Genomic DNA, 22,934 nt, shown 5'->3' with positions numbered 1-22,934 from the left:
CATTTTCTTATTGTATATGCATATTAATGGCGTTTGACTTTACATGTATACGCATAAGTAAAATGGCAAACTATTCTGTTCTGTTCTTTGTTGGTGTCTGTTGTTATCGTTTTACTTTTTCACCAGCACTAAAATTGTATAAATAGTGGTATTTTGTTTAACTTTTAGATAATATTCTGAGAAATAAACTTTTATTTTGGCTTAAATTTTCTTCTGTACCGAAACATCTTCTCCAATGAAAACAACACATGACCTCATGGGTGTATACGAAGGTAGGGTGCCGTCTTAAAACATCGTTTACATGGTACATTGGTGAAAACAAAGTACCCGAGTGATAATAAACATTAAAAGTGGGAGGGGGGAATAAAAACAATTTGAATTTCACTTATAAATAAAGACATGCCATTATATAGATTCAAGAACACTTGATAAAAAAATCACTACTAACGTACATACAATCGTGTATGAGTATATGCAACGCACAGTAATGTAAAAGCTGAGAGAAAGCGATCAGAATTCATAGAAACACAAAGTGCAGCCCATTCCTTAATATTTGCGATTCCTTGTGTCAATTTCAAAATGATGGCTCCAGTAATTGTATGCAGTCACAGCACCGCAACAGTGTTCTTTAGAGGCTTGTTGCAAACAAGCATCATTGCGAGTCTACATGACAGTAAATTATATGACAAGTCGTAATAGTTAAAATGCTCAGTAATCCGACAATATCCCCAACAAATTCAATTGCAGACTGTAGATTTTTATCAAGCGATATGCACTCCATCTATTTTGTAAGTGGCTGAATTCAAAATATAAATATATTAAATAATACTGACCCAGTCAGTGGATCTAAAAAGCTCCAGGAAAAAAGTAAGCCTCAACTGTGTAAGAACCACTGACCCCTGGAGTAAAAGTCTAACGCATAGACCACTCGGCCATCTGTGCTCATACAATGAATGATGGATTTTATACTTTATATAAGTTATTCTCGTAGTGACACAAAATATAACGACAGCAACAGAACGCTAATTATTCAATCGTTTCGCGTTTGCAACGCTTGATAATTTTCAGGTTTTTAAATCGTCAAAAGTAAATGTTCAGTATTACTATTTTCTCATCAATGTGAACACCATAACGAAAAGTTGTGAATCGAAACAAGCTAACAAAAAATGTCAAATGACCAAAACGTTGAAAGGTCCCTTCAAAGGAATGCTGTAATTGAACGGGGTATATATAAATAGAAATAAATTATTATGTTCTGTATTGTATGAGCCATTAAAAGGGAGCTTATACCTTAGCTTGAGCACGTAATAGATACATCGTAATACAATAGTTTCCATGTGCCCTTTACACCCACGGTGTATACTATAGTAGACATATAATCCTTTGCAAAATTTACTTTACATGACCTGTGTTTTTAGTAACCATGTACATGTATTAGACAATAAATCAACATGGCGGACTGATTCTGGTTGCGTGTTGTGTTACGTGTTGCCAAGATAATTATTTACGCGAGACTGCACATCTAATTATCAGATGCTGGAAGATGGTCTAAGAGTAGCGGCCGTTAATAAATATATTCTTCTTGAGTCTCTTTGACAGTTCTAATTGCTTTCCGATAGAATTTTGATTGCTTTATTTGTATTATTTCAATCCCCTTTAATGCATTTTATTTTCTTACTGACTATATCTTTCTTTTTCAATATTGAAAGTTTATTTGATTATACGATATGTTTTGGTTTCGGTAGTTAATTTAATTTATTCACGAGTGGTTAAATATAATAATACTAAGATAATCCATCGAAAGCAAACTTCTTTTATTTTTTAAATAGTGATTTTTCCACCGTTTTTAAAGAGTTAAAATTGGGAATTACTTATGAACAATTACGTTTGGACCTCAAAATACAAGGTACCGGTAAAAGAAAACAAGTGGAAAATTATATATATAATTTATAACATATTATTTTATTTATTATTATGTTTGTAACAGTGATTGCTCAGTTTTAGATTTGTCTTTAAAATTTTACCCCAGTTATTGACATGTAACTCGATTGCATTTTAAGTACAACAACGTATTTAAAGCGCTCATAAGTCCGTATCCTGGGAATAGAGTCAGTTCTTGTTGTCTATGAGGGAGATCTCAAGTATACTCCCACAGTAGATCACTTTGTTTTATAGCATTCATTTACAAAATAGCTGCACATAATGACATCGCATATTTCATACATTCGCTTTTTTTTCGTTTTTTTCTGTTGGCAGCACATTCTCGGTAAAGCAGTCGCTTTTTCTTTTTAAGCTAAAAAGTATCTGTTCAAGACTGGAACACGGTGAGTATTACACATTGATAGTAGAAATAGTGAAAACATTTTGCGCCACAAATCCAATACTTTCAAAATTAAATTGGCGTTAAACAAATGTTTATGACCATACTATTAACGAATTATAGTATATTTTTACACGTATGATTTAGGATTTTGGTTGCATACGGGTATACAGATAATTGTTCATCTTCTAACATCCAAACACTTATTCGGAAGATGGAAACATTTAACGCGTAAAAGAAATATATATGGCAAATATGCAGTCAAATACCACAATATAAATATATCATAATATCTTTCGACAATTTCGTGTATGATATATAGATCTAGTCTTGAAAGCCTTTACACGTCCGCGTGTGACAAATACATGCAACAAAGCATAGCAATAATACAGTTATATTTGCTATAAGAGGTTTAAAGAGTTAAAAGATAAGAATAACCCTATGTATAGACGGGCGGACGGAGGAACTGGCATGCAGGCAGACAGACATACGCAGAAAAAGAATTCACACAATTCATAGTGTTTAGTGATGTGTAACCTATAGTATTAAACGGTGCAATCAACTTCGGTAATCGTTGTCTCCCTTGTGTGAAAACTTGAGAATGGCTGCCACCTTGGTTAAAGCTACTAGAATTTCAAGCTGTATTCAAACAGCTCTTCGGGGAACATTACCCCGCCTTGCAGTGGCAGCAAGCCTACACAACACCGTTTACATGAATCACATCGACAGATGTCCGTCAGCATGCAAAGTATTAAAGCCACAGGTATGAACCAGTGTCGCATTTTCAATGTCATTACCGATGGCAAGTGTAACGATGTTCGGACAAGGCCAATTAAAAATTTGTTGGTGAACTTAAATTGTAATGCAGACATTCCCAAAAGTGTGGTACCTGACCCACATTATAAAATCTCTTTGTTTTCAAACCAATTAGCGGATTAGACTAATTAGTCCAACAATGTTTTGAACGCTTTATTACAGGAGTTTGAAATTCTATCCATAAAGCTAATCTAATGGCTAAATAAAAAAATATACCCCTATATAGTATAAAGACTACAGGAATGAAATGCAGCAGACCCCGGACCCGCCCATTTTCCAGTAAACAAGGGAAATTACTGGAAAAACAGGGTACCCTACATCGACCCATGGTATAATATCAAAAGGCCAGTGAAAGAAACTATGAACACTGCTTACCGTGAACTACCTTCCTCTTAATTCACAATTATTCAACACTTTTCGCTCATCGTCGGATCCATTGCGTGTTGTTGTTGATTTTTAGGTTAGATTGCACTCTACCGGTACGCAGTTGTTTACCACTATCGACAAAGCGGTGGTTTGGGGGAAGTAGCTCCCGATACTAAGGAGATATATAGGATAAAAAGGATTATTAGGTGTTGCGTTAGGTGTTAGGTGTTGGGCCCTTAGCAACGATACAATTATACGCTTTTCCATTCTTTTTTACGTACCGGTAAAGTGCAATCGTCCCGTTTTTTATTCACTGCAAATCTGCCGTGTACTTTAACTTCGATGACAAAAACAGCAAGAAATATATTCTTTATTTTATATGTTATAATTAGAGCTGCAACGATTCACCAACAGCTCGATTCGATTTCAGACACTCCAATACCGATTTTTTCAATTCGATTTATCTTCAAACCTAGTTTTATCATATATTCACTCTTCTGCCTCAAAATAAACATTTCTGTTCAAAAGTGTCGCATACCTAGATTTCTTGGGCATTTGTCAAATTGTGTGTTTGTTTGATATAGTTTGGTTGGTTCAACAGTGTTTTAAAAACTGTTGAAAGTGTGTTCAATTAACATTTGTAAGAAATATTTTGCAAGAAACTCCTGTGGCTTTATCAATCGCCTTTCAAAGATTTTTTTTCACAGCAAAGTCAAATCAAGTCAAATGTCTTTATTGGTTGAAAAAAACACATTAAATGGTTCTAAGCCATAAATCAGTTGCTGTTTGTTCACGTTTACAATTTCATTGGGTGCCAAATTTATGAGGTGCCGATTTTCCGATTATGCAAAAGAAACGCAGGTTGCGGATTGTCTGGGTGCCCTTTGTTTTACAAATGAAAATGCCATGCCATGTTTCCGGTCCAAATGTTTGCAGGGCCAAAACACCCATTTTGGTAAAGGGGCCTCAACCTTTTTTATGGGAAAAAAAAAAGGTCGATTTGTCTATAGCGGATTTTAGTGAGTAACGGATAGGTTAAACGTTTTTTGCAAAATACTTTTATTATTGTTAAGATTTATAGTTTTCTATGAATTGAATACAAAAAGCCTATCATTGTTAAGTTGATTCATGTTTTTGTTGACATGTGTCAATGTTTACAACTGTTTCTTTTTTCGAAAGTAAAACAAGGTCACGTTATGTATGCACCGTTTTTGTGTCGACAGGAAAAGTGCAGAGGAATGGTTTCTTGAATTTTGCAGATTTTGTTTGGCAAACATAATGTTCATTGATGTAGTATTTTAGTATTATGTGTCCTTTACAAAAGTAAGAATGTTCAGAAACCATATTGATGCGTACCATATAAAATAAGCATGAAAGCTGCAGCTCGGGATCTAGTGAATAACGGACATGTGGTGACGGCCATATTCAGGAATGTGGGGATCGTCTCAAAATAAATATAAACTCTATTGAAGTTGTCCAATACACATGTGGTTAGCGTGTTGCTATGATATTAATTAGTGAAAATATCATTTTTTATGAAATATAATCAAATTATAACGAATAAATCGATTTCTCTGAAAACATATTTTTCACTATCAAATCTATATATATATATATATAACGAGGTATTCAACTCATAATGACCCGAATATAGGATGCATCGCTTTGAACAGCCATTACTTCATCAATTGTGTAGCGATTTCCATGCACTTGGTCTTATTAAACGCAGAAATGAATTTCCTTTCTGGAAATGTACATATATTGCAATTATATTTTACAAATGCTGTGTCAAATTTCAAGAAATAACACAATTCACATGTAATCCGATAAAGACCTAAGTGATCATGTAATGGCTGAATCAGTGTACCATGAAATTCGCGCTGTAAACAAATAATATTTTTTCTGAATTTTAAAACCGCTGGCATGTTTCAATAGGAGGACATGTGTCTATCTAGGTTTAATGGTTTAATTACTGAATGCATGGTGTTTACGTTGAAATGAGACTCAAAGTCCTTAGCTATCCGTTATACACCAATCGACTGTAGCGCAATTTTTTTCTTGTTTGGGGAAAATAAAAAATTTGTATTTCATTTGGATAATGGAGTTCATACATGAAATAAATTATGTTGGGTAGCAACAAAGTTAGGAAGGTTAAATAATAGGGGAAAAAAATAGGTGTTTTAAATCTCAATATTTGGTTTTAATAATTCTATCTGATTTCATTCATCATATAACTGTAACTGATTTCATTCATCATATATCTGTAGCTGTAAAAATAAGAATGTCAGACGTTTCCACCCCAAACTGTTTCCTCCCAAGACGTTTCCTTCCCAGACGTTTCAACCCCAAAATATTGAGATTTTGGGATGGAAAAGTATGCACTATTGTTATATATTTTGAAAATGACAAAATATTAATGTTTGTAACTTTTTTTCTAATGGGCCTATGAGGGTAATTTAAAACAATTAAATAGATCAAATTAGAAGTGATAAAAAATTAAATATTTCACTTGTATAATTATGATATTTTTTAATTAAAATAATAATAATTTAATTTTATAAATACAACTTAAATCGATTCATTACTCAAAACGTGTTATTGTGACCATAAATTATAGCCAATTAAGAACCATTTGAGGTGTTTCTTTGATGTGTAAGTTGTTTATATGCAATTAATGCCATCACATGCGGTCTTAATGCAATAAAGTGTTTCTTTAATTGGCAATTAGTAAATTTCATTGTGTTATATGAAATATGAACGTGTCTTTGATGTCCTTTGAACTTCAATACATTTAATTAGTATATTTCTTTACACGTTATACAATAATGTAGTTTGTACTTTTGTTTTCTTTTGATTCCTACTTAAATGTCCTAAGTGGGATAAATAATTAATTTGAGTGTTTCTGTACTTGTATATATATACCGAAGAAATTTATGCAGATTCATAACATGCTTGTATATAAATTAATTTCTGTCAAAATACAGTTCTAATATAATAAAAATGTTGGCTGGATTTAAGTGATACTTTTGACTACCGTGTTCAATTGTGATTTTTTTTTGTTCTTTCATGATTTTATGAAAAAGTCGGTATAATAACAGGCTTTTTCCACCCTATGCCACGGGTCCGAAATTTTGCCCCATTCCCAATGCAATCTGGTTGCTTTTTTCCCAATTAAAAAAAATTCCCAATTCCATAAAAAAAAAAAATTTTTTTTTTTTTTTTTTCCTTAAAATATATAAGTTATATAAAACCTGATCCGGTGTAGAAATTAGAAAGTGTTGCAAAATGAAATTATCTGTTGCCTTGAATTTGTTTTAAAAACTGTAAAATATGTTAATGATTATTTAAGACTTTCCTTATTTTCCTCAAAATCCGTCGCTTCGCACGATTTTTTTCACCTCAAAAAAGGCCAGGCCTTTTCCCGAAATTCAGATTAAAAAACCTGCACTCATCTCACATGTTCATAATACTTTGTAAAATTTTAATAAAAAGTTATCAAAATAGTCGTTATTTACCAGTTAACGGCTTCTTTGAAATATAAGAAACACTATTTACATGCGATAATTTTCCCCAATTGAGCCAATTTTGCAAATAATTTCTTTCCAAAATGGGAGTTTTCACGACGCGAAATTCCCAAAATTCCAGTGTGGCGTATTCCCAAAATGGAGCGGAAAAAGCCTTAATAATTAATCAAGTTGGTGCGGCATAAGTTGTTTATATAATAATTGTGTATTTGATTGACAGCCTAATTGACACTTTACACCTAACTGATTGAATTACAGTTTAATCGCTTCCTTGTTTATCACCTTGTTGATGAAATTATTCCTAATCCCAAAACATCAGGGTTGACTGTTGTTTATTAAGTGTCTGTTTGAAAAGTATGATTGAAAAAGTTTAAATAGCAATAAGACATGCAACAATAAACATTAGACATGAGTTTTGTCTTTACTAATTTAAGTCCAACTTTCACTTGAATTACACAATAACTGAGTTTCTGAAGATGTTGAAGTACTGATCATTTCAGATGTCGTCATATTTATCATTTTTAGGCTGCAAGAGTCAATCTGCGTCAGTATTCAGCTCAACCTAAAACTAAGGAAGCCATTGCACAGAGGGTTATGAAAATCATCCGGGATTATGATAAAATAAATGCTGAAAAGGTAGTCTTCTTTTTCAGATTCCATCATTACCAATCTCTCGAACCTATGCCCAGAAGGTGCCCTTGTCAATTGCAACTGTTCGTGAAAGAGTTCTTTTGGTTTTGCGACTATATGATAAAATTAATGCTGAAAAGGTATACATTTCTAGAGATCATTTAAGGTCATAATAAAAGGACTTGTTCACAGATTGAGGAAATGATAATCTCCACACTTTTTGTAATGGATTCACAAAATATAGTTACACTAAAATCAGGAAGTGAAATAATTCTAATGATGTTTCCGCATACTTAAAATATAGCTTTGTCCATGAATAATCATTATTTGAAATGGATAAAATTGTGAAGCGTCTACATTTAATAGTTCTGATTGATGATATTGTTTATGTTTAATGTTGTTACAACACATGGTTCACTTATATCAAGTTTAAAATATAGAAGATTACTGTCAGGATCCCCATAGTGTATTGGTTACCGTAATGGCCTTTTAATAAAAGCCCCACGTGGGACAAACAAATTCCCTTGTTTTCTTCCTAATACTCTTGTTTTTATTATAGTAAGGCTGTACAGTTCTGTGATTAACTTGGTCTTTAAAGGGATATACTGACAAATTTCAAAAATACCCCAATCAGGGAACAAGTCCTTTTTATTCTAACACTGATACATTTCATTCACATAAAGGAAAATATCCTTTTTTCCATTATTTATGATTCATAATGGGATTAGCAAATGTAATTATGATTTAGAATACCATTTCTCATATTGTTTATACTTTTTGCCATTAGTGAAGAGTATATTTCTTTTAAGTTTTTAATCTTTTTATTGTACTCTCAAGATTTAAATTGTTATCTCCTATCTTCTTGGCACTTTCAAACCGTTGATGTTTCTGCTACAGCTTACCGAGACCTCACACTTCATGAATGACCTTGGACTGGACAGTCTGGACCATGTTGAGGTCATCATGGCCATGGAGGATGAGTTTGGTATGCTGCATTTTATGCCACCACTGAGTGGGAGGCATTAAGCATTGCACTTGTCGGTCGGTACATACCTATGTCCCACTTAAGTTTTCAACTCCTCTTTAACGATGGAATGAATCTTGCTAACACTTCCACAGTTAATGACCTTAATGTGTAGATGGTAGTTGATAAACGAATTATGGCTGCAACTAGGTTTTCTTTCAAGAATTATGGCTTCAATCCGTTTTTCCACTGTAGGATAAATAATGTTTTTTTGTTGTGTTTTTTAGCTCACCTGAGCACAATGTGCTCATGGTTGTGCTCATGGTGAGCTATTTTGATCGCCATTTGTCCGTCGTGCGTCCTTCGTCAACATTTGCCTTGTGAACACTCTAGAGGCCACATTTATTGTCCGATCTTCATGAAACTTGGTCAGAACATTTGTCCCAATGATACCTCGACTGAGTTCGAAACTGGGTCATGCTGGGTCAAAAACTAGGTCACTAGGTCAAAAAAAAAGAAAAACCTTGTGAACACTGTAGAAGTCACATTTGATGCCCAATCTTTATGTAACTTTGTCAAAATGTTTTTCTTAATGAAAAGTTGGTTGAGTTTTAAAATGGTTCTGGTCCATTTAAAAACATGGCGGCCAGGGGGCAAGGCAGTATTCCTTATATGGCTATAGAGAAACCCCTTGTGAACACTCTAAAAGTAACAATTTTTGCTTAATCATCATGAAACTTGGTCAAAACATTGGTTTCATTGATATCTCGGACAAGTTCGAAAATGGTCCAGATCGGTTTAAAAACATGGCCGCCAGGGGGCGGGGCAGTTTTCTCTATATGTATATAATGAAAACATGTGAACGCTCTAGAAGTCACATTTTTGGCCCAATCTTCATGAAATTTGGTCAGAACATTTGTTTCTTAGATAGGATGGTTGAGTTTGAAAATGGTTCGGATCGGTAAAAAAACATGGCAGCCAGGGGGCAGGGCAGTTTTGCTTATATGGCTATACAGTTAAACCTTGTTAACACTCTTGGAGTCACATTTATTGTCCAATCTTCATGAAACTTGGTCTGAACATTTGTTTTTATGATAGCTAGGCTGAGTTTGAAAATGGTTTTGGTCTGTTGAAAAATATGGCCGCATGGGGGCAGGGAGCTTTGCTTATATGGCTATTGTGAAACCTTGTTAACACTCTAGAAGTAACATTTATAGCCCAATATTCATGGAACTTGGTCCGAAGATTTGTTGTATTGATAGCTTGGCTGAGTTCGAAAATGGTTACGGTTTGTAGAAAAACATGGCCGCCAGGGTAGCGGCAGTTTTCATAATATGACTATATTAAAACCATGTTAACACTCTAGTTGTAATGCGGATGTTGGTGCACAATGATGATGATGATGATGATGATGATGATGATGATGATGATGATGATGATGATGATGATGATGATGATGATGATTATGATTATGATGATTATGATGATACTGGTAATGGATTCAGAAACATTAACCACAACCCAAATATCTAATTATAATTATTGCATTACTCAAATTAATTATTGCCATTAGGCCAACATTTTTTATTAAAATGATTTTCGGATTTTTTTTCCAAAAAGTGTCGGGTAGGAGGACGGAAAAAAAAAAGATGGGTGACCAAATATGCACTCATTTTAAAAATGTTATGGTATGAAGTTCTTTTTACTAAGCAACCACAGTGATTTTTTTTCAAACATGTTGATGTGCAAAACCATCATAATCAGACTGTAGGTCTTGATGTGCTGTTTTTAAATTAGTTTGAATTTTGAAAATATCTTAACTATATATATATAAGTTCAAAAGTTATGCAATCTTTTCACTTGTCTATAATAAACTTTTTGGTGATTTTTTGATGTGTTTTTTCACAAGCAATCCATATGTTGCATTAAAAATACTTTATCTCCACAAACAACCAATAAGCTTTTGAGGTTTAAAAGAAACATTTATAGTTTATTGCCCAGTAAAAATCAATACCGCAGACAAATACAAATAGCATAATAAAACGCTTTTCAGGGGTTTCACTGCCCCTAAAAAAGTTGTCGCCACTTTATTGCGGTGTGAAAACCGCCCGTAATTCAAACTTAATCAATAAGGACAATCATTTAAGGAACCTTACTACATTAATGAATAATGGCATTTACTATATTTTTTATTACTCTGAGAAGTATGTTAATACATAAATAACAATAAGTACCTTCATAAGTCTTGATATTAAAAGCTTTATTTTTATATAACTAACATTTTTTCCACTTTAGATAAACCAGATAACCAACGTAATATAATAACGTTAACAATAATGTAACAGTATGCTGCATAAATGTTTCAGAATTATTTATTAAAACCTAGAATCACACAAATATATATCATCTGAAAGGAAAAATAAATCAAACATCAGAAAATAAAGCATCTCAATTCAAATTGTTAAACAGTTTATACATTTAATCATTTGGACATATATACATCAACTTCTGTTTATTATCAAATTTCACAAATTCTAAAACAACACCTTTTGTTAAAAGGTTTTCTGTTAGTTGTGGCGGTTGATTTCCAGGTTCAATTAAATGAATATTTTTTCACATCTTTTTCTTGACAGAAAGACCCAGGATAATTGCCACCATCCATTCTTGTTGTCTGAAATAACACAAAACATATTTGTACACAGTATATACAACAAATCAACACATAAATGTCACTATCTTTATATATGTCCGAATTTTAACATATCCGAAATATAGTACATCGAGTGAAGGACCTACGTTTGATTTCAGAAATAGTTGGTATCTTAATTAAAATATATCGTTCCCAGAACATTTTAATATTGGAACGGTTAAACACAAATGCCTGTTGAAACAAGTTAACATGTATTTTTGTCATGGTATTGATTAAAGAAATAGCGTCCCTAATAATCGTTATAATTATTGATCTTCTTGACAGTTTATCCCAGGATAACATAATTGATAGTTCAATGTCATAAAGGAGTTGTTAATCCGATAATAACCCCCATAAACTTGACTATTTTATTTGGACATTCATGGTTTGAAATCGTTTTAGAAACTGTTGATTTTGCGATTTTTCAACTTTTGGTACGAACCAGTTCGGAACAAAACCAAAGTTTCGTACCCATTGAAAATAACGAAAAAACACATATTATATGCACAAATTCGTCACTACAACTACATTAAACAACACATAAAATTTTATTCTCTAAAATATAACCGTATTTGTGCGTAACATATGGAATGTTTAAAGTTGATAGGCGTAAATGGGTTTCGCATTTCGAGCACCTGTTAAATTAAAATCGTTCTTTTCTTATTGCTTTCATAATATTTTTTATTCATTTTAATACTATCAATTTTATAAAATTGTAAAGAAATAATAAAATATTTACTTACAAATCGATTCCATTCAGGATTTAATTTGACGGTTGCATAATTATTGGGAAATTAGCAGACTTTGCTGATGAAAGCGTTGTAGCGTTCATCAACTTCTTGCACAAACAATGATGGCGTAGCTGTTGGTAAATTCCAGCACATGTACACGATGAAGGAGGTTCGCGTATTAATGTGGGTAATTAAAACTGGGTTTATTATGATGATTTATAACTCATTTGAACTTTTTCTTAAACCTGGCAAGCGTTTCATGTTTAAAAGCCACCTTTTAACAATTTCGTCAAAAATTGGAGTCGGCGGGTCTGAAAATCATTTTATTAAAAAATTCTGGCCTTACTTATGATTGTTATCTATATCTTTGCAGAAATTTAACATAGTGGTAAAACCAATAAAACAACAAGAAGTGTTACATATGAATCTTATTTGACTTTTTATTCACTTATCCTAGGCTACTGTCTATAAAACTCATTTATACCTGTGCTTGCATTGTTGCCAGGTGGTAATTGTGTAAGACTCCTGGAAATTGACCCCAATTAACTGGGCACTTTCATCAAAGAACTTTGTGTTGATGTTACATGTAGATGGAAACCATTCATAAGATAAAACATTACAACTAAATGAAATGTTTTACCCCTACAACTTTCAGTTAGTCAGTAGTATGTTTGTGATAATGAAAGATTTGTGATTTTAGCAGGTTTTATTGTTGTTTCAATTGGATATATCAATCTTAGGTGAGTTCTAAAATTGTTCCAGTTGTTTAAAAACAATTGTCAAAAATATGAACAATTTGGTAGTAAAAAAACAACAACTTATCACATCCTTTAAGAAGCAGAAACAGCTGTTTGAAGAAAAGTTTTTTTGCATTTGTATTTGCAAAAAAAATGTATTTATGCTACAGATTTTTTGTGCATTTAAATTACAAATAGTTTGATAGTTGTTTCTATGTCCCCCACTATAGTAGTGGGGGACATATTGTTTTTGCCCTGTCTGTTGGTTGGTCTGTTGGTTGGTTGGTTTGCGCCAACTTTAACATTTTGCAATAACTTTTGCTATATTGAATATAGCAACTTGATATTTGGCATGCATGTGTATCTCATAGAGCTGCACATTTTGAGTGGTGAAAGGTCAAGGTCATCCTTCAAGGTCAGAGGTCAAATATATGTGGCCAAAATCGCTCATTTTATGAATACTTTTGCAATATTGAAGATAGCAACTTGATATTTGGCATGCATGTGTATCTCATGGAGCTGCACATTTTGAGTGGTGAAAGGTCAAGGTCATCCTTCAAGGTCAGAGGTCAAATATATGTGGCCCAAATCACTTATTTTATGAATACTTTTGCAATATTGAAGATAGCAAATTGATATTTGGCATGCATGTGTATCTGATGGAGCTGCACATTTTGAGTGGTGAAAGGTCAAGATCAAGGTCATCCTTCAAGGTCAAATATATGGGTCAAATTTGCTCATGTAATGTCACTTCTGCAATATTGAAGCTAGCAATTTTATATTTGAAATGCATGTGTATCTCATGGAGCTGCACATTTTGAGTGGTGAAGGGTCAAGGTCAAGGTCATCCTTCAAGGTCAAACGTCATATAGGGGGACATTGTGTTTCACAAACGCATCTTGTTTATATGATACATTTTCGAATGTCTTGTGTGTGTTTACTTCTATATTTGCACACATTTATAACTATAAGAAAGATCAAGACATTAGTGATGTTTTGTACTATAAAAGAAGATCAATATTGAAATTTCTAGTTGCTGTACATATTCGCATACTCATTTACTTTTTAGCTCGACTATTATATATGAAATATATATAGTGGAGCTATTTTAGTCACCACGGCGTCTGCGTTAGCGTTAGCGTGCAAATGTTAAAGTTTTCGTTCTACCCCAAATATTTTCTTTGTCCCTTGACATATTGCATTCATATTTTGCATACTTGTTTACAAACATTACCCCAACCTATAAAGAAGAGCAGACAACTCTATCAAGCATTTTGTCATAATTATGGCCCCTTTTCCACTTAGAATATGCAGCAAATGTTAAAGTTTTCGTACTACCCCATTTATTTTCATTGTCCGTTGACATATTGCTTTTATATTTTGCATACTTGTTTACCAACATCACCCCAACCTATAAACAAGAGCAGACAACTCTAACAAGCATTTTGTCATAATTATTGCCCCTTTTATACTTAAAATATGCATATTATTGATAAATCTATGTTAAAGTTTGCGTACTACCCCAAATATGTCCTATATCCCTTGACATATTGCTTTTATATGTTGCATACTTATTAAGCAACATGACCCCAACCTATAAACAAGAGCAGACCACTGTATCAAGCATTTTGACATAATTATGGCCCCTTTTACACTTAGATAATTGAACATTTTGCTTAAATTGCCATAACTTCTTTATTTATGATCACATTTTATTATTACATTGACAAAACAACACTTACTTGAATACCACAAATGGATTCCACCCAAACAACTTATACCCCACGCCCCTACCTATGAATCCCTTCCCCCCCCCCCCCCCAACTCGCTTCCCCCAACCTCCCCCCCATATTTTTTTTAACATTAACTAATAAATTACCACATCCACATTAAACCCCCCTTTCATCACCCCCTACCCCCCCCACCCCCCCCCCCCCCCCCCACCCCCACCCACCATCCCCCCCCCAATTTTTTTTTTTAACATCATCTAATAAATTAAACCAACACCCACATTAAACCCCCCCTCTTCACCCACACCACCCTACCCCCCACCTCCCAATTATTTTTTTTAAACATCATCTAATAAATTACCACACCCCACATAATACCCCCTCTCCCCCCCCCCCCCCCCCTATCCCCCCTACCCCCCTCCCCCCAAAAATATTTTTTTTTCCTATTTTTTATTTTTGAAAGATCATCTAATAAATTATTGAATATGAACACTTTCCCCACGATGGCTTACGTTATACTGTCAAGCACTCGAATAGTCGAGCGCGCTGTCCTCTGACAGCTCTTGTTTATAAATGACTTTGATATATGATAACAATTCAACATATTTATTTTAATTATGCAAAATTTATTTTACAAAAACACAACCTCTTGAACAAATACGGTTGTTTTCAGAATCTAAAAGTGTTCTTGCTAAACATATTGTAAACAATCATCCCCTATAAGATGCTGAGATGCTTATCTCATGATCTCATATTTGGAAAACAATTTGTTGAAAAATGTACTTCCATTTTCTTTTGCTCAGATGCTCATTATTAAATTACTGTCCTCATATTACTTTTAACGCATATATGTATATTATCTGCCGGAACAGCAAGCCTTTTCTTTTCACAAAACAACGTTAACAACCCTTGTTTCCTGGATACAACGGTTTGAGTTCAAAAATGGTTTTGATCCATCTAGTAACATGACCGCCAGGGGGTGTGGTCATTTTCCTTATATTTAGATACTGAAAGAGCCTGTGAACACTCTAAAAATCACATTTTTTGGCCAATCATCATAAAACTTGGTCAAAACATTGGTTTTATTGATATGTCGGATGAGTTTGAAAATGGTCGTGATCAGTGGAAAAACATTGCCGCCAGGGGATGGGGCAGTTTTCTCTATTTGTTTGTAAGAAGCATTTTCCTTATATATATATTTTTTTTTAAATCTGGGTATTAAAAACATGGCTGCCAGGGTGGGTGGGGTAATTTTCTATATAGGCCTATAGTTTGGAACACCTTATTTTTAAAGTCAGTCTTGTCATACTAATAACTTAAAATATTTGCTGAAGAGTTTTAATCTTTGTTTCTTTCCATCTAAGTATCTCAGGTGAGCGACCCAGGGCCCTTTGGGGCCTCTTGTTTCATGTCCTTTTTAGCTCGACTATTATATATGAAATATATACAGTGGAGCTATCCTAGTCACCCCGGCGTTACCGTTACCGTTAGCGTTAGCATGCAAATGTTAAAGTTTGCGTACCACGCAAAATATTTTCATTGTCCCTTGACATATTGCTTTAATATTTTGCATACTTCTTTACCAACATAACCCCAACCTATAAACAAGAGCAGACAACTGTATCAAGCATTTTGTAAGAATTATGGCCCTTTTTATGCCCCCCTTCGAAGAAGAGGGGGTATATTGCTTTGCTCATGTCGGTCGGTCGGTCTGTCGGTCGGTCGGTCCGTCCACCAGGTGGTTGTCAGACGATAACTCAAGAACGCTTGGGCCTAGGATCATGAAACTTCATAGATACATTGATCATAACTCGCAGATGACCCCTATTGATTTTGAGGTCACTAGGTCAAAGGTCAAGGTCACGGTGACCCGAAATAGTAAAATGGTTTTTGAATGATAACTCAAGAACGCATACGCCTAGGATCATGAAACTTCATGGGTAGATTGATCATGACTTGCAGATGACCCCTATTGATTTTGAGGTCACTAGGTCAAAGGTCAAGGTCACGGTGACCCGAAATAGTAAAATGGTTTCCGGATAATAACTCAAGAATGCATACGCCTAGGATCATGAAACTTCATGGGAAGATTGATCATAACTCGCAGATGACCCCTATTGATTTTGAGGTCACTAGGTCAAAGGTCAAGGTCACGGTGACCCGAAATAGTAAAATGGTTTTCGGATGATAACTCGAGAACGCATACGCCTAGGATCATGAAACTTCATAGGTAGATTGATCATGACTTGCAGATGACCCCTATTGATTTTGAGGACACAAGGTCAAAGGTCAAGGTCACGGTGACCCGAAATAGTAAAATGATTTTTGGATGATAACTCAAGAACGCTTTTGCCTTGGATCATGACACTTCATAGGTACATTGATCGTGACTCGCAGAAGACCCCTATTGATTTTCAGGTCACTAGGTCAAAGGTCAAGGTCACAGTGACAAAAATCGTATTCACACAATGGCTGCCACTACAACGGACAGCCCATATGGGGGGCATGCATGTTTTACAAACAGCCCTTGTTTCACTTACAATATGCATATTATTGATAAATCTATGTTAAAGTTTGCGAACCACCTCAAATATTTTCATTGTCCCTTCACATATTGCTTTCATATTTTGCAAACGTCTTTACCAGCATGACCCCAATCTATAAACAAGAGCAGACAACTTTATCAAGCATTTTGTAAGAATTATGGCCCTTTTTCCATTTACAATATACATATTACTTTAGTTACATTGCCATTACTTCTTTATTTGTGATCAGATTTTATTAAGACTTTGACAAAACAACACTTACCTGAATACCACAATGGATTCCACCCAAACAATACCCCACGCCCCAACCCAGAATCCCTGCCTCCCCCCCCACCCAATTTTTATGCCCCCCTTCGAAGAAGAGGGGGTATATTGCGTTGCTCATGTCGGTCTGTCTGTCGGTCGGTCTGTCGGTCCGTCCTTCAGGTGGTTGTCAGATGATAACTCAAGAACGCTTTGGCCTATGATCATGAAACTTCATAGGTAGATTGATCATGACTCGCAGATGACCCCTATTGATTTTGAGGTCACAAGGTCAAAGGTCAAGGTCACGGTGACCCGAAATAGTAAAATGATTTTCGGATGATAACTCAAGAACGCTTTTGCCTAGGATCATGACACTTCATAGGTACATTGATCGTGACCCGCAGATGACCCCTATTGATTTTCAGGTCACAATGTCAAAGGTCAAGGTCACAGTGACAAAAATCGTATTCACACAATGGCTGCCACTACAACGGACAGCCCATATAGGGGGCATGCATGTTTTACAAACAGCCCTTGTTTTTTGTTGTTTTTTTCCCTTTTTTTATTTTTGATATATCATCTAATAAATGACCACACCCCACATTATACCCCCTTTTCACCCCCCCCCCCCCCAAAAAATTTTTTTTTTCCTTTTTTATTTATTTACTTTATTTTTGAAGGACCGTCCAAACTTCCCACCCAAGCTATTGCTATCAAACTTGAAATAAAATAAATTTAGTTTGTTTTATGTCTTTACAAATGTTCAATAGATTGTGGAAAATATACCTGAACTATTACCTTGACCTTTTTGAATAATTTGAACAATTACCTCATGATGGCTGATGTTGTACTGTCAAGCACTTGAATAGTCGAGCGCGCTGTCCTCTGACAGCTCTTGTTTACTACTTATTTGATATTGCTCAAATTTTCACAGTTGATTGACCTTAATGCATAGATGATCTGAATGCTTTCCGTTGATAATTTTGCAAGAACCATGTACTTCAGAACTAGTGTTTAAACAACCATCCAAATTCCAAAGCCTGCCAGGTGTAGGAAGTTATGTGTTAGCTTTCACTTCAGAAGGCCTTAGGTTGGAACCTTAAGGCATTTATGTTTTGAATTTTTTTTTCCTTGTTAGTTTAATTATTTAAATCTTTTTTAAATATTAAAGATTGTTTGTACATTTATAAAATGACATCAGTCACAAATATTAAAATCTGTAAGTGTTAACAAGTTCCTTTAATCCCATAGTTTTCAGTGTTAGACAAAACAAAATAACTAGATTGATTAAACTTATTCTGTATGTCAGTAGAATAGTTTTGCTTTCCCCCTTTTCCTCTTTGAACAGCATCCTTTACTTTTTTGATCCTAGATCATTCCCTTGTAATGGGATAGTTTCTAAACATGCAATGTCGGTAAGTGGTCTGGAGTAAATCAGAATTAGCCTTGTAATGTATACTCTGTTTCACATGTCAATAGTGCCAATAGTGTATAATTCCTCCCCACAGAGTACTGTACAACATATGGAACATTATATAATTTAAACAATGAAATGTTTTCTGAACAAATATATGTAGTATCATATTGGAATATGAAAATAGAAAATGAATATAGAAAAGTACATGACTTAAAACACTGATATTTTTCAGGCTTTGAGATCCCGGATGTTGACTCAGAACGCTTGATGACTCCAAAGGACATAATTGTTTACATATGTGATAAGGAAGATGTCTTTGAATAGAGGTATTTCATACATTTACATTGAGTTTGGTTCGTTGTCGATAATGATATTTTGTTCTTTTTCATCCCCAGCCTCAATGGAGGGGGATTGCAGGAATGTCTGTCAGTCTGTTTGTAACATTATTTTGTCCACCCTATATCTTATATACCCTTTTAAATATTTTTAAAATGCATGCTCTAATGTGAAGGTCAAGGAGATGATAAGCAGAAGGCATCAGTCAGTTGCATAAGTTTAAGGTGAATCTCACTCTTAAAGGTCAAAAGCTTTAGCCTTTATTTTTGTGTTCACTCCATATCTCTGATATTCTGTATTCTATTTCATGAAACCTGTCTTAGACAATCTATTGAAGGTATGAGCAAGACATAAGGCTATGAGCAAATCACATGGCTGGATGCCATGCTTTTACTTTCAGGTCAAAAGTTTGAAGATCCATTTTTGTGTTTCCCCCATGTTAAACCTATTGAAATTAAATAATTTTTATTAGACTTTGCTAAAATGGTAATGTCATTGACATTATGTGTAGAAGGCATGAGTCAGTCAAGCCTGATTAGGGTAAAAAAAACACTTGAAAATGTTTTATCCTAGTATTCGTGACTGGTCCATCATCATGTCATCTTTATTTTGTGAAGGATTTTAATGAAGTTAAAACAAAGTTTAGTTCATTGAGGAGATGGGAAGGCATGTGTCATTCATAACTCTCCAGGAATGAGCCATATTTGACGATCAGAAAATTTAAGCTTCCTTTTTTGCTCCATATCTCTTGTAAACTTTGAGGGGTTTGAAATGTATAGGTTCAGGAGCCATGGGCTTTATGTCACCCAAAGGTGAAGGCAAATCATAAGTTATATGTTTAAGCCTGATTTTCATGTCAAACTTTTAGCTCACCTGAACACAAGGAGCTGATGGTGAGCCTTTTTGATAACCTTTCGTCCGTTGTTCTTCGTGCATCATCAATATTTTTCTTTTGCAAACTCTGGAAGCCACATTTATTTCCAAGCATCATGAAATTTGGGAATGAAATGAAATCTTGAATTAGTTTAACTGGCTCACTTGGGGTTTAAAACTATGTCACAAGGTCAATTAAGAGGAAAAGTTTTAAGACACTCTAAATACCACATTTATTGCACAATCTTCATTAGAATTGCTGAGAAAAATAGTTCGATGAAATCTTGCAAAATTGTAAACTTGGTCATGTTGGGTAAAAAGAACAAGTTGACCAGTGCAAATCATAGGGAAATTTGAATACTAGAGGCCATATACATAGCACGACTTCTAGAAACTTGGTCAGAACACTTGTCACTATGATATTTCAGCTGAGTTTGAATCTGGGATACTTGGGGTCATAAAATAGGTCACAAGGTCAAATTAAAGAAAAAGCTTGTTAACACTGTAGAGGCCATTTATATTGTCCAAGCATCATGGAACTTGGTCAGAACATTTGTTCCAATATTTTCTTGGCAGCGTTTCAAACTGGGGCACGTTGGGTAAAAAAACTGTTATCACTTGGTAAAATAAAAAAAAAGCTTGTAAACACTCTAGAGGTCTTATTTATTGCCCAATCTTTATGAAACTTGGTAAGAATATTTGTCCCTATTATATCTCGGCCGAGTTTGCAAGTGGGAAATAATAGTTCATTAGTCAATAATATCTTGGCCAAGTTTAAAACAGGGTCACTAAGGGTCAAAATTTAGGTCACTAAGTCAAATGAAGGGTAAATCATATTTTGTGACATATTGATCTCGTCCATTGAAAAACATAAGGCTGAGTACTTACTTTTAAGTGGCTGTAGTAAAACCATTTGAACACTTGAAAAGTAATATTTTATTTTATGAAACTTGCTCAGAATATTTTAAAATAGGTTTTTATGATATAAGGGATGATCTTGCAAATGAAAGTGGTTTGCCAAAAGAATTACGGCAATTTGTTGGAGCAGTATTTGTTATTGTGAAACCTTGTGAACACTATCTGCTCAGAACAGATTGATTCCTTGAGGTCTCATGTTCGGGCCTTAATACCATTTTATTTATCTCTGCGCGATTTCCCAATACCTTTTCTTTAAAGTTTTCTCAAGGAAAATTTTCTCAAATGTTTTGAATCTTTTTAATAGCTCTAGTTGAAATCAACTAATGTCATTTCAACAATACGGTCATTTTAAAAGGTCAATATTGAAGCTTTAAGTCTTTTTAATGTTTCATTAGCCTATTTGTTAAACTTGCATCATACACTCCACAGTCAAGGACACCACTTGAAGGTAAAAAGGATCATGGTGGAGAATATAGTTGTCTGATAGACTTGTCTTGTCAAAGTTTTAATATGTCTTGAGTATGGCTCCCATTTCGGTGGGGGTTATTTCTGAGCACCTCTCTGTTGACCAAATGGTTGGTCAGTGGGTCCATAGACCGTTAAAAAGGTTATGCCAAAATGCAGCGTTTCATCAAGCAATAAAATTGTTCATGATTACATGGATGTTATCTTTGAAAGTTAAGAACAAACCTACATCACCTGACCTCAGTTTGACCATGACACTTATATACTTTGAATATGTGAAACTTGCCTCAAATGTTAGCTTCGAGACGATCTGCAGAAGGCCTGAGTCAGTCATGCAGACTTCATGTTAATGTTGTACTGTAAGTGCAAAGGTTTTAACCTCTGTTTTAGTGTCTGCTCCATATCGCCCCTTAGTGTCTGCTCCATTATTATCTCCCATACCTTTGGAAGGGTTGTCATTAAACAGTAAGCTAAAATGTTAAGTTCATTTAGATGATGTACAGAAGGCGTAAGTTGTTCATGCTGGCTTAAAATCAGGGTCACCACTTCAATGTAAAATGTATTGGGAATATAGCTGTCTTTTGGACTGACTTTCTAGTGGTATAATTATGTGTTTTCATTATAAATGTTTCAGGTTATTTCCTCTGATTGTTGCTTGACGGAAGACACTCGAGCAGAATAAAGCTGTTTCTAATGACGATCATTAACACAGGATGGACTTTTTATCCAGCAAGAAGGAGATAAAATAGTTTTATAATTAGTGTTCCGTTCTTTGACAACAGATTAAAAAGTGTAAATTATGGGGAGGGGACTAGTATTCACTAATTAATGTGTTTTTGAATCACGTTAAAGAGAAAATGAAGGATAATTATGGTTGTTATCAAAGATATTTCCTTTTGCAAATTTTTCTTGAAAATAGTTAAAACCCAAATTAACAGAATTAAACCGTGTCCTTGAAATGTTGCAGGTTCATAAAAGATTCTTTGATTAAGAAAACAACTTCAGAATGTATGTGTTTGTTGAACAATTGTGCTTCTATTATTTAGATTTGTTGTTTGATATTAAACACATGTGTTTAACCATGTATATATTGTGTTGTTTTTTTTAAACAACCTTAATTGTTTTGACAGACAGACAGACATTTTATTCAAGACTTGTATATAGTGTACATAGTACATTGTCTAAATACATACATTTACCAATATGGCTATCATGAAACCTTGCGAACTCTATAGATGTCACATTTATTGCCCACTCTTTATATAACTTTCACAGAATATTTTTTTAAATGATAACATTTTAGTTCAAAAACGGGTTGCATGGGGTCAAAATTTGGGTCGTTTGGTCACATCAAGAAAAGACTTTTGAACAGACATACCAATGTGTTTGTTTTATCAGGGCTTACACATTTTCCTCGCTGATACATTTCAAGTGATAAGTGTCCGTCAAGTTCACAGATTGATTTCAGAATGTAAAATACAGTAGGTCAGTGTAACTTCCTCTGATAAACAAGGGCTGTTTGTAAAACATGCATGCCTTTCATATGGGGTCTCTGTTGTAGTGACAGCCTTTATGTGAATATGTTTTTTATCACTGTGACCTTGACCTTTGACCTAGTGACCTGAA

General features: G+C 34.3%; 1 protein-coding gene across 2 annotated transcripts; it reads left to right on the top strand.

Moving 5' to 3' along the window:
* The first annotated feature begins 2,876 nt into the window (after window positions 1–2,876).
* On the top strand, window positions 2,877–22,390 carry LOC127868978 (acyl carrier protein, mitochondrial-like). 2 transcript variants are annotated; one of them, XM_052411205.1, is made up of 5 exons: window positions 2,877–3,083; window positions 7,552–7,662; window positions 8,554–8,641; window positions 18,949–19,042; window positions 21,943–22,390. In XM_052411205.1, exons 1-4 carry the CDS (start codon window positions 2,922–2,924, stop codon window positions 19,038–19,040), a joined length of 453 nt encoding a protein of 150 aa, XP_052267165.1. In that variant the 5' UTR covers window positions 2,877–2,921; the 3' UTR covers window positions 19,041–19,042; window positions 21,943–22,390. The 2 variants fall into 2 exon arrangements, with proteins under 2 accessions (XP_052267165.1, XP_052267164.1); XM_052411204.1 differs by lacking the exon at window positions 7,552–7,662 and adding an exon at window positions 7,680–7,796 and having other exon boundaries at window positions 2,878–3,083.
* Window positions 22,391–22,934: the final 544 nt, after the last annotated feature.

The sequence above is a fragment of the Dreissena polymorpha genome, chromosome 2 (assembly GCF_020536995.1).
Source record: "Dreissena polymorpha isolate Duluth1 chromosome 2, UMN_Dpol_1.0, whole genome shotgun sequence".
NCBI lineage: Eukaryota > Metazoa > Mollusca > Bivalvia > Myida > Dreissenidae > Dreissena > Dreissena polymorpha.
Note: the sequence above shows the minus strand (reverse complement) of the source record. Positions and strands in the feature narration are given on the sequence as shown.

Coding starts and splice junctions, on each gene's coding strand:
- LOC127868978 (XM_052411204.1), top strand. CDS start 2,922: ATGGCTGCCACCTTGGTTAAAGCTACTAGAATTTCAAGCTGTATTCAA. Junction 7,797..8,553: donor ATAAAATTAATGCTGAAAAG/GTATACATTTCT, acceptor TTTCTGCTACAG/CTTACCGAGACCTCACACTT. Junction 8,642..18,948: donor GGCCATGGAGGATGAGTTTG/GTATGCTGCATT, acceptor GATATTTTTCAG/GCTTTGAGATCCCGGATGTT.